We start from the raw sequence: 13,435 nt of genomic DNA, 5'->3' as shown, positions 1-13,435 counted from the left end.
GGACACACCCTAGATACAAGTTAAATAAAATAAGAAGTATTTGAATTCTTTGTACTTTGAGCTCTTCACAGGAAAAGTGTTCTACAAATTCAAGTTGTTACTTGGGGGGCAAGGAAAACATATAATTCTCAAACCAAAAAAAAAAAAAAATTTTAATCCTAGTTTTTAAGATAGCTCCTAATATCCAAGACAGGATATAGGACATGAGATACTGGTATTTGACTATTCAAATTTATATAGGATTACAGTACTTTGAAGAAGTACAAAGAAATACTTTTAAAAATACAGGTATATAAATTAATGAAACTGGTATTTAAAAGATTTAATACAAGGAAAAAAGTATTGTATAGTGGTACCAATTCTCAATACAAATTATTAAGCATAGTTTATATAATTCCAAAAGTTATTGACATTATTGCTCGATACCACAGTTGTATGGAACAAGTTCTTGACACACATTAAAACTTGTATAATTTCTGGTTCATAAAAACAAAAATTTATACATAGGTCATTCACAAATCTAAAAGTTTAAAAATGCATAGAGATATGCACAACAAAAAGGAGAAAAAAAATATGTATGTATGTATATGTATATTTAAAAGAAACAAGCTAATCTGATTTAACATATGTGTCACACTCTCAATCAAAACAAGTATACATAACCGTACTGAAAGTGAACCAGTGGATAAAAACAGTACTAAATGCATTCTCCGTTTCTTATTAATAATCGGTTCTAAATATCAATGGGATATTAAATACCAGCTTACTTTTAGTTTTAGAACTTTTACTTTCTTTCAAAAACTTTTCAGAAACATATATCCATTCTATAATTGTGATAGACTGGAAGAAATATTTTCCTTAGAAATTGTGTAAAGGAATACTTCCACTCTTTTGTAAATAAGATTTGATAAACAATAAAAATAACCCAAGTAAGGCCATTATTATCATCTTGATCAAAAATATACACAGATTGTGATGCTACTATATTCTGCAATCCTGAGTTCTAGTAACCACTAGATACATGCATACCATTCACTGATTTGTCTATTCTAATAAAAATTTAATCCTGTCTTACTACCTTTGAAGACAGAAATACTCTTAAAACTTTTTGATAGGTCTTCATAATGTTACAGATTATCTGCCATAAACAGAGCATTAGAAATTGTATGAGAAAGGATATGTTAGGTTCCAAAAGGCTATTAAAGAAAACTTACTATTTTAAAATAATGACAATATCAAATTTTAAAAGAAAGAAAAAATGATACAAAAAGTGTGCTTAATGGAATAGATAATTTGAGCCTTACAAAGGTGTTTTTCTCTGTTAAGGAATTTATAAATAAAGGATTATGTGTACCTTGGTGACAAAATAAAAAAGGCTGGCCACTTTTTATGCTAAGTTCAAATGTATTTTTTTGATAATACAAAAAAGTAATCCTTGAAAATCAGAATACATAACAGAAAAGAGCACAATAACTTAAGTATTAAACATCTATATGAAGTAACTGTTGCAAAGATTGACAAAAATGCACACTTAGAACATGCGGTTATTTAAAAACAAACAAACAAACAAACAAAACACCACACGATTCTGTAGAACCAATGTTATGTCACCACCAGGAGAGCACCAAGCAAGGCACCATTGGAAAGACAACATACTTGGAAAGTCTCTATAAATAAAGTAAATGCTAATCTGGTCGAAAAATCGGTGTCTTTGGTAAAAATTCTATGAGGATGACCTGTAAAAGGAGAAGAAAAAGTTTTTAAAAGATTTAAACAAAATTTTTTCTTAAAACTTCAATTATATGCTATCGCAATGTTTTTGAAAATCCATTCACATTTTAAAACTGCAACTTTGCATTACTAAAACAGATCTTTATCTGATAATGCAGAGTTCCATCACTGAGAATTCTTCTATTTCTGGACCTTTACCAAATACATGAAATACCTCGGCTCTATGAAAAGGAAGACAAATAAGCAAGTAAAATCACCAAAGTCTGAGAAGGGTGATATAGATAGTGCCCCGACACACTGGAGGAGCAAACATGCATACATGCACACTCCCCTGCACTCATGAGAAAAGGGGCTAGTATGCATTTAGAACTAACTGTATACCAGGTGTTCCATACTACATTGGGTCTCTTTAAACCCAACAACTTTTCTATGAGGCAAGTATTATAATCCCTATTTTACAGATGAGGAAACTGATGATCCAGAGAAGTTGTATCATAATTGATTGTGGAGTCACTGTTTGAATAAAAGACTGTCTTTAACTCCAAAGACTTGCCCTTTCTACCACCCTACGTGACTGCAGCTCACCCAACATTTTTCTTCAGACTTTCTCCTTTTTAATCAACCCAATTACATGAGTCTTCTCTAAGTTCTAGAGTTGCTCTCATTTTACTCTACCAGAATATGTAATCTTTAAATAAAAGGTCCTTTATCTCTTAATTTTTTAAAAAGTCCATTTCTTCTTAGGTTAGCAAAATTACAGGCTAAAATTTGTTCCAAAAGGCCTTTTAATAGGAAACGAAAGGAAAACCAATGAAAACAAAATATGGTAACACAGAGTTACACAAGGTGACCAGAGCTAATTTTTCCAAATTTAAATTTTCTTAAATTACAATCAACTCTTTTGCATGAAATAGATGGTGATTTAAAAATTATTTGATTTTAAAAGTTTCTAAGTCTAGTGACTCATCTTTTTTTTCAGAAACTGTGTCTTGCTTGATATAACCTCCAGATTTCAATACTTCTACAAATTAGCTGTCTGGGCCAGGAATCTTCATTTTCACTCTTCAGTTCTCCTAGGTTTTCATCTGCCTCAATAAAGAAGACACACTTCTATACCTGGCTCAAAAATATTCCTGTCTTACTCTAGGTATCCTGCACTAAGCCTTAGCTGTCACATTTGCCACTCTCCTGACCTGTGATTTGCCTACAAAGTGTTCACTAGCTCCCTGTTAAAATATTTTCTCCCAACTAGCTTCTTCATTTGGGCTAGATTTCCCTGTTTCTTAGGTTTCTTATCTATAAAACAAAGGCATCGAACTAGATGACAAGATTCTTTGCAGCTTTAAAATTTGACAATTAAATGTTTAAATTACTTAAGAGTCAACATTAAACAAATTCTTTTGTATTTCAAATATGTCCTCAATCAGTCTTTATAATTTTAGTCCCCAGTTGTGGGCATCCCCACACTTTACAATATATACTATTAATACATAACGTAAAATAAAGACTATCTTTGCCTACATTTGAACTATTAGTTTTTAAATAATACATCCTACAAATTTTTCCTTCAGAAGCCACTTGTCTCATTTATTCTAAATCATCTGTCTCTACCATATCTGAACAAAGAAAAGTTAGCACCAAGGTGATATATATTTTAGTATTTCCAATGTTCAAATTTAATCAAGGATAATTATTTTCTTTTAACAAAATGAAATTTCTTTAAGTTAAAGAAAAGTTGAAGGAAAGAGGGACAAATGGTTAAAAAGGCCCAAATTCATTAGATAAAATGAATTTTATTTGCTAGTTTAACTTTTAAAATTCATTTTTATGAATTTTTTAAGCTACATTATTCTCACTTTCAACTACCACAAATATATATATACTCTAAGAAAATCTAGCAAAACACATTTTTCCCCAGCATGCATATATATATATATATAAAATTTTTTTTTTTTTTTTTTAAAGAGAGGCGGGTATTGCTATGTTACCCAGACTGTCTTTGTACTCCTGCACTCAAGTGATCCTGCTGCCTCAGCCTCCCCAGCTAGACTACTGGCATGCCCACTACACCCAGCTTTTTCCTAGCAATTTAAATATTTATTTTATCTTTACTACTCTTCTGGATTATTTTCTATGATGGAGTGAAAATAATATAATGGCTTTAGTAGAAGTGCTTAATTATCTAAAAATTCAAGGAAACTTATTTTACAAACAAAGCATATAGTTCAGAATGTTTTGGAAGTTTAAATTACTTTATGAATAAATTATAGTCATACAGTTCTATCTGGAAATCATAGCATTGGGATAACTTTTATGTTTTCCTTTCCAAAGTAAATTTAGAAATGCACAAAAAATTAATACCTTAGTTTTAAGCTTAGTGTTTGTGTTACAAACATAGTAATTTTTTTTTCACTAAATTCTTTACAGCTCTTATCCATCCTTCTCCCCAAAATATATACATAAACCCTCTTACTATCTAAGATGAAAATACAAGACTAGTATTCTCACCTCAAAATGGGTTACTCGAATGTGTTATGATTATAAAGAAGTATCAGGTGTCTTTCTCATCATCATAAATTAACATGTTGATATAATAAAGATAAAATCTACATTATTTGAATAAAGCTTGTATAAGACATTTTAAAAATATTTTTTATGTTCAAGGATAGAAATGGGATTTGACAGTGTGATAATTAAAGAACAGGAAAATGCTAACAGAGAAAAATGCTTTTATGATAATTTACAACGAAACACTTTTAATCAATATTTTACACATACACACACACACATCTATGATGGCTATATTGTTTTCAAGAATAGACAGAATTCCTCAGAAATGTTATAACAGATACTTCACAAAGGCTCTGAGTTTTACTTTCAACAATTAATTTTTCCTTAGATCTTTTTCTTCTAAAGAAACAACCTGGCCATATTTAAAATAAAATACCCAAGCTCAAAAGAGAATTAAAATTCTTCATTTTCTAGAATATTCTGAAATTTTCAAAAGGAGAAAAACTGCTCAAGTAAATCATGGAGTCGGTAAATTAAATCCCACGCTGAGTAAGTACAAAATTCATTGTATATATATGCCAAATTAGATATTTTTTAACAAGTAAACACAATATGATCAACATCTCATTTCCTGCTTACTTTTAATTTTTACAAAGCGATATTCTAATAACACTTTAAAACAGATTCTTTAAAGGGCACTGAGGTACGGGCAGTTAAAATCTATAAAGGCTAAAGGTTTCTTAAGCTCCAATGGCTTGGCTGAAAGGTTTTCTTCCATACTTGGAAACTTGATTAGCATTATATAAAAAAGCTATATCTGACTTGCTGCGTAACCAAAGTTGTGGTTATTCTTTATACAGCATCTAAAATTTCACACTCCATCAACACATGTTCAGGCTATTTTATCTTGGCAATTAATTTATTATTTTTCAGAACACAGCGAAGCCTTGTTTTCAAGTCATTCATAACTTTATAAATCAGTCTTGCGCATGAAACCATGCATCTGTGAACCGTAGAAAATCCTTGCACTCAGGAGATTAAGCTCCTGACACCTTTGCTGATTAATAATCATGGAAAGAATAAGATCAGAAGCAAAATAAATGATCATTTAATAGAGAAACTCACAAAACAGCCCTTTAACTTACATATTCCATCATGTTATTCGTTTCACATTTCCTTTTGCTCAGTCTCCAATGCAAGCACAGCTAGACAAGTAGGAGAGTAAAAGAAGAAAAATGAGCTCTATTTTATTGCAGCACACAGACTAACCCATTTGTCCACCTTTCATATTTTTAGTTCAACAAAAGCATCTGTTTCCATACTGTGCAATTCAGACCCCAACAGTACGAAGCTGCTCCCTGTGGTACTCACCTTGTGGTATAACCTATTGTTTTCCCATTCTAATAACTTCTCAATCGATCTTCGTGTCTGGAAGACAAATGAGAAAAAAGTTTACTCTTGACTGGTTTTAGAAAACTGTTTTGCAGCTGCTTTTTCTGTGAAAAGGGAAGAGGTATAAGACAGTGACTGAGTATACTGCGGTGTGCATCACTATCCATTTTCTAAGCACTAAATGGTAACCTGAACACAAAGAGTTCTCTTTCTTTAAAAAGATATGGCTTTATTTCTATCATATGAATCTTTTTTTACTAGCCTCTGATTTAAAACTATCAAGGTTTAAAAGCTAACGTCATCTGCCAAATAAAACTAAATCCCCACTTTTTTCAAAAATATGTTTCCAATACTTAAATAGTAACAGAAGTTCCTTAATACAAATTTTACAACCAAAGTAAATATTAGTTAACAAAATGCAAATGGCCTTTCAGTAAGTTCCAAAACAAAAAATTGGAAGTTAATATTAAATCAATGAGTTATAAAATCAAACTAATTTTCACATCATGCTTAAAATAATGCCCATATTTAAAAGACAGCTTACTGATTATTCTAACCAACAGATTTTTTTTGAAGAGTCAAAATTTTATTTAAACCAACATAAAAGTGCCATCTGATAGTAAAATCAAACTCTTAATTCAATATTACTGTTTCAGGAATCAACTGAGAATTTACTTCAGTTGACTGATGCAAGATACGCTATGCTGCAAGAAATGTTTCCTACTTGAGAGTATGGATAAAAGAAGATAATTCATGGTGCCAGGTGTTAGGATGAGACTGACACAGCTGCAGGTGCAAAAATGACAGTGTTGCCACCAGGATCAACTGCAACTTGGTTCAGCTGCACTTTTCTTGCAAAGGAAAGAAAAAAACATCTTACCACTATTAATGTGGTATAAGGAAGTACTAGTAATCAAATATGAAAATGTGCATGTCAAGCAAGGATTAGCTAGGTGCAAAACTGTTAGGATCAAGCTGGGTTTGAACAGTTTAATGTTACATAATAAAATTTTAACATGTAATTAAAATATCTACTTTAAATAGTTACATTACCTTTTAGCATATTAAACATGCTAAAGATACACCAAAGTCACATAGGTGCCAATTATAATTCATAACTACCAATGAATTACGACTACTGACTTACATTTTCCAAGCTTATGTCACAAAACTCAGAAAATCAGCTACTTCTCTGGGTAATAATATGCCAATGACTAATTTATTATTACATTACTTTTTTCGAAGAGTCTTTTTGGCAAGAATTTTAAAGGAAAAAAATGTGCCCTTGTTAACAATGATCAGCAGACCTCACTTGTTTCTTTGTAAAGATAGCCTTTTAGAGGCAGCTCTCCTTTTAAATGAAAATAGGGCAGCAGTTATGGTCACACTTTTTGTTAATTTAGTTGCCAGTCAGCCCCAAATCAAAAGAAAATAAGGCTGCAGAGTGTAATTAACATTCAGTTCGGTCGTTTTGTCCCTTGTCTAGCCCCCAAGCTTTGTTAAAATTGCCATCTGAATGCTGAAGGCTGTAGGGAAATCGATTTGATTCTAATCGCACCATGAAAAGAACATGATCTAACTGCTTTCAGCCCTCCGTAAATCTGTACTAGGTCTTTAGCACAATACAACTTCCAATTTAAAAAGCACTGAATGTCTCGTCAATGACTTTGTGAAGAAAAAAGAACAAGGAGCAGACATAAAAATTCCAATAGTTGTTTAAGCATTAAAGTTCATTTGCATCACAGCGAACCTGAAAAGGGCTGACCTCTCAAACCGCCTCTCAGGTCTATGAAGTTGTAGCCTTGACAAGCTCACATTGACAGAGCTCATTGACTCTGAAAGGCTACTCTATCAATGGTGAAAAATGGCAATAGGTTCTACTCTGAGCAGGCATCTGCCTGCCCACCCGCTGCTAAACCAATGGCAAAACTGATTCAAAACCTGAATCTACCTTGTAATCTTTCTTTCTAGGGCCTTTTAATAATAGATTAAGATTACTATACAATTTGAGGTTTTACTTTCACTGATGATTTTGGGGGTGGGTGGATGATGAAAGAACTAGAGTGGAACAAGCTTTCCAAGTCCATTGTCTTATATTAATGTATAAAATAGTACCCAAAAGCTTAACACTACATTCTGTAAATACTTATTACTTAAAGAAAAAAATGTAGTTACCACCATCATTTCATCAGAAATTTAAACCCATGCTATAATAATAATAGATCTCATTATGATATATAGACACATTCATACACACAATTTTAAAACTTAAAAATATTTACTTTAACTTAAATTAACTACTAGTATTTGAATAAAAGATAATTACAAAGTATAAATCTTAAATTCCAAAGTATTTATGTAGGAATTCTCAATTTCTTCTTTGCCTATAATTAGGAGTTTAATGATGAGGTTTGGTATAATAATTGTATCTTACAATATTTAAGAATTCTAAAACAAATAAGCCCTGATATGCCACATTCTGAATAAGCATATAAATATAAAATATTGCTACACACTTCACAATCTGAAGTAAAAGCTGTGAATTAGCACCATCTAATCTTGCTATAAGACTTCTTTCCTGCTTGACAGGTGAAAAAAAAAAAAGCACTTGCACGTGCAGCTTAATTAATCATTGAACTTGACATCTCAATGATTTACAGTGAGGAGCAGGTGAGAACATACAAAACCAGAAAGGAACCCTTGATTTGAGTGGAACACTTCTAGCACACTAAGGTGACAAGTATATAGATTCTAGCAGTCATTTAAAAAAAAAGAAACTGTGCCAAAAATTATTTGTTAGTAACAACAAAAGCTCAAATAGAGAAAAAAAAAGGTTTAGCTACTGAGAATGTTTAATACTATGCAATTATTTTTAGTTAAGAAAACCAAAATATATTTTTAAGATTAAATACAATACCAATTTGGCAGATACTTAAAAAAAAATGACACTTCAGCATTTATAAAAGCTACTTAAAAGCTTTTAAACATGAAAAGAAAGCACTTTATAAATGTAGTCATCCAGATAAAAGTTAAAGAGTTTATGTCCACAAGGATGTCAGGTAGCTATTTCTAATGAAATGTAAGATTCAATAGTGTCAAACTCTACAATTGCTAACTGTGGGCAAGCAAACCTAATCATGTAACAACTGTCCTTGGTTTTTAAATATTTATTTCAACTCCAAATTCAAAACAAGCTGAGGCAAATTAACACGCATCATAAAAAAATAATATGTATGGGATCTATCAACATGAAACAAAGTACCAAAAAAACACCATCTTTCAGTATTCCGGGCCAGTTTCTAAAAAAATAAGTCATTTTTAATTTTCTTAAGAGAATTTAGTGCTTGTGAAAAGCACCAGATTGATAGTCATGGGAACTAAAAATCTATTTAGCTGAAAGAACAGGGGAAAGGGCAGTGCAGGCTTTAGTGCAAGCTTCCCTACAGTGGGCCTTAATCCTTTTCACTGTTCACACCCTGGGGGTGAGGGGACAGGTTAAGTTCTTTACCAATGGAATTCTCGTCTTTCTGCAAAAGATGATCAACAAGAAACATAATTTTATGATGTATTCTTATGTTTAATTAAAAGGACCAAGATCACCAACTCACAACATGCAGGCAAAACAACTTTTTTGTGTGAATGGCGTCATGTTACTAACCTGGTCTGGAAGTAGACAGCTCCAAGCATCTGGATCCCACCCATCTCCCTCAGCTCACTTTAAATGACCCTTTTTCTTTTAAAAAAAAACACACACATTTCTTCATTTCCACACCTTAGTGGTTATATTTTTCTCATTGGTGAACTAGTTTTAACACAGCCATTCAGCTTCGTGAAAGTAAAAATTAATAAGAGATTTTAAAAATATCATTTCAATTACTAAACAAGTATTAAACAGACTTAAGTTAGCAACAAGTAGTAGAAACATAAGAATAGAAATTTTGGCTTCTATTTATACTGCCTTTGGTCCCTTTTAGATCTTTAGCAGAACTGTGAAAATACGGAAAAACATGAAAACTGAAAGAGAACTAAAAGGGCCTCAGTAATTCATAAAATGGCTAATAAGGTAATGATTAATCAACAATATTAGATAAGACATATCCATATAAGACATATCTTCCAAAGAAGCATCTAAAGTAAGCTTATAACGGCAAAATACACATACACCTAGACAAACTCAATTACTGCAACAGAAAACTAAGATTTCCTGAAAATTCAAATTTGAGTTATTAGGTTCTTCTGTAATTTTTCCTAAATACTGTAACTTTCTTAGGAATAAATTATTAATATTATTCTCTATAAACAAATTAAATGCCATTAGACATAAATAAGTCTTCCAGCACAGCAAAGAACCATTCAGAAAATCTTTAAGGTATTAATCTCCTACTTTGCCACCACTATTACTTAAGAGTTTCCTAATTCCCAATGACTCATTTATTCACAATCAATTGTTTGAAAACATGGTTTTACAAAGAAGTGGTTTTCTAGACATTACTAATAAAACCAATGGAAATCTCATGAATTTTAGAGCACTAAGAGCCAAAGAAAAAAAATGTTAAGTGTAGAAACTGAAACAAAGTTTCTCTTAATATTTCCCAATAAAAGAGTATTATCAGTCGTTAGAACAAAAAGATGCTGTGATATGCTAACAAAATATATAGAATATCTCACTAACAATGATTTATAAAAGTTCATCTATTTTAAACCTATAATTAAAATGTATTTGAATTGGATTTATTCATACCATCACAAAATGGGAAAGAAAAATTTCAAATGTTCAATTCCCTACTTAAAACAAATTTTAAACTCCTAAATCTATAATGCATTAATTAACCTTTAAAATAATGCTTTCAATGTATTCATAATCTTGTTTTTAACTTATATTTTTCAAATAAGAATGCTATTTATCTTTAGACATCTGTGTAAACTGAATTTGTTAAGTAAAACAATGTTTTTAGCTGTAAGTTATTAGGAAGAAACCATATATAATTTAAAATGAATTATAGGAAATTATATTATTCACTTCTGTTCATTCTGGATTAATATGAAATTTATATTCCAGTGATGTGCAGAAAATTAGATAATCATATCACAGTATTATATGTGAAAAACCTAGATTCACCAAAAAAAAACTAGAATATGATTTCTCAAAAGGATTTTTAAACAAATTCCCTTCCTGTACATTAAAGCACCTCTTACAATTTTAATATGAACATTAACTTTTACATAATCTAGATATATTAAAACACCCACTGAAGTATCATGTACTATTTACTAAAAGTAGTATTTTTAGATGGAAATACACTAAAAAAAAATTGCTAACATTTTGTGAATCAAAAATATCCTCTTAGTACTGAGCAGTGACTTAATAGGTGCTAATCTTAAATAGAATTTCATCAAGTTTACAATCTAGGCTGGTGAGAGACTATTAACTTGTTTAGGTTATACTGGCTATGAATTATAAAAGATGGGGATTCTCTCTCTCCAGAAAAAAAGAAACATGTACACAAACATGCACAATTTAAAGGGTGTTTGTTATCTACTAACTCTGAATAACATTTCAGAAAGTACTAACGTTTTAAAAACTAAAATTAAGTTTTGAGGTCCCCATCTGACCCACCTTCTGCCTGACCTATTTCCACTAGGCAATCTTCCCACTTGGTCTCAGACGGTTTTTTTGCTTTCAATAATCTAGTCAAACAAAAATGCGCTTGGGTTGGGGCAGGGTGCAGGAAGGGTCTCCTTTAATTTGGGCAGCAAAAACATAACTACTATTGTTTTAAAAAAGTATCCAAAAAATTAAAAAATAAAAAAGAGTTTCAACTGACCACAGAATATTAGAAAAACTGTTCATAAGACAAAGGAATTTCACTAAGCAAATAAAATAAAAAGTACGGCTATCAGGAATTTTAAAAAATATATGTAATTACAAAAGGAAGAATCAGGGCTTAGTGTCAGGCCTCTGAGCCCAAGCTAAGCCATCATATCCCCTGTGACCTGCACGTATACATCCAGATGGCCAAAGGCAACTGAAGATCCACCAAAGAAGTGAAAATGGCCTTAACTGATGACATTCCACCATTGCGATTTGTTTCTGCCCCACCTTAACTGATCAATGTACGTTGTAATCTCCCCCACCCTTAAGAAGGTTCTTTGTAATTCTCCCCACCCTTGAGAATGTACTTTGTGAGATCCACCCCCTGCCCCCAAAACATTGCTCCTAACTCCACTGCCTATCCCAAAACCTGTAAGAACTAATGATAATCCGACCATCCTTTGCTGACTCTCTTTTTTCGGACTCAGCCCGCCTGCACCCAGGTGAAATAAACAGCCTTGTTGCTCACAGAAAGCCTGTTTTGTGGTCTCTTCACATGGACGCGTGTGACATTTGGTGCCGAAGACCGGGGTCAGAGGTACTCCTTTGGGACACCAGTCCCCTGTCCTTGCCCTCACTCCATGAGGAGATCCACCTACGACCTCAGGTTCTCAGACCAACCAGCCCAAGGAACATCTCACCAATTTTAAATCAGGTAAGAGGTCTTTTCACTCTCTTCTCCAGCCTCTCTCTCTACCCTTCAATCTCCCTGTCCAATTCCAGTTCTTTTTCCTCTCTAGTAGAGAAAAGAGAGACACATTTTATCTGTGGACCCAAAACTCCAGCGCCGGTTATGCACTTGGGAAGACAGCCTTCCCTTGGTGTTTAATCATTGCGGAGAAACCTGCCTTGGTCATTCACCCACATTCCCTTGGTGGCAAGTCAACTGCGGGGACGCCAGCTTTGGCAGCTCACCCACATTGCAGCCAAGGGCTGCTCCCTACCTCCCTTCTCTGTGTCTCTACCTTTCTCTTTAAACTTACCTCCTTCACTATGGGCAACCTTCTGCCCTCCATTCCCCCTTCTTCTCCCTTAGCCTGTGTTCTTAAGAACTTAAAACCTCTTCAACTCACACCTGACCTAGAACCTAAACGCCTTATTTTCTTCTGCAATACCGCTCGACCCCAGTACAAACTTGATAATGGTTCTAAATAGCCGGAAAACGGCACTTTTGATTTCTCCATTTTACAAGATCTAGATAATTTTTGTTGAAAAATGGGCAAATGGTCTGAAGTGCCTGATGCCCAGGCATTCTTTTATACATTGGTCCCTCCCTAGTCTCTGCTCCCAATGCGACTCATCCCAAATTTTTCTTTTCTCTCCTGTCTGTTCCTTCAGTCTCCACCCCAAGCTCTGCGTCCTCTGAATCCTCTTTTTCTACAGACCCATATGACCTCTCCTCCCCAGACTGCGCCTCGCCAGGCTGAGCTAGGTCCCAATTCTTCTTCCTCAGCCTCCGCTCCCCTATCCTATAATCCTTCTATCACCTCCCCTCACACCTGGTATGGCTTACAGTTTCGTTCTGCGACTAGCCCTCCCCCACATGCCCAACAATTTCCTCTTAAGAAGGTGGCTGGGGCTGAAGGCATAGTCAAGGTTAATGCTCCTTTTTCTTTATCTGACCTCTCCCAAATCAGTTAGCGTTTAGGCCCTTTTACATCAAATATAAAAACCCAGCCCAGTCCATGACCTGTTTCACAACAACCCTTAGACGTTTTACTGCCCTAGACCCATAGGGGCCAGAAGGCTGTCTTATTCTCAATATACATTTTATTACCCAACCCACTCCCAACACTAAAAAAAGCTCCAGATATTAGATTCTGGCCCTCAAACTCCACAACAAGACTTAATTAACCTCGCCTTCAAGGTGTAAAATAATAGAGTACAGGCAACCAAGTAACAATGTATTTCTGTATTTCTGAGTTGCAG

At 33.3% G+C, this 13,435-nt stretch overlaps 1 protein-coding gene across 1 annotated transcript in view; it reads right to left on the bottom strand.

Moving 5' to 3' along the window:
* Window positions 1-307: 307 nt before the first annotated feature.
* The window catches only part of CHIC2 (cysteine rich hydrophobic domain 2), a 55,364-nt gene continuing 42,236 nt past the window's right edge, over window positions 308-13,435 (bottom strand). The window contains exons 4-6 of the mRNA XM_033214690.1: window positions 5,614-5,670; window positions 5,388-5,447; window positions 308-1,736 (exon numbers count right to left, since the gene is read on the bottom strand). Of these exons, the coding sequence (XP_033070581.1) occupies window positions 1,686-1,736; window positions 5,388-5,447; window positions 5,614-5,670 (168 nt within the window). The 3' untranslated portion in view covers window positions 308-1,685. The remainder of the gene's footprint in view (window positions 1,737-5,387; window positions 5,448-5,613; window positions 5,671-13,435) is intronic.

Source organism: Trachypithecus francoisi, unplaced genomic scaffold (assembly GCF_009764315.1).
Source record: "Trachypithecus francoisi isolate TF-2019V2 unplaced genomic scaffold, Tfra_2.0 Lachesis_group1, whole genome shotgun sequence".
In the NCBI taxonomy this organism is placed as follows: Eukaryota; Metazoa; Chordata; class Mammalia; order Primates; family Cercopithecidae; genus Trachypithecus; species Trachypithecus francoisi.
Note: the sequence above shows the minus strand (reverse complement) of the source record. Positions and strands in the feature narration are given on the sequence as shown.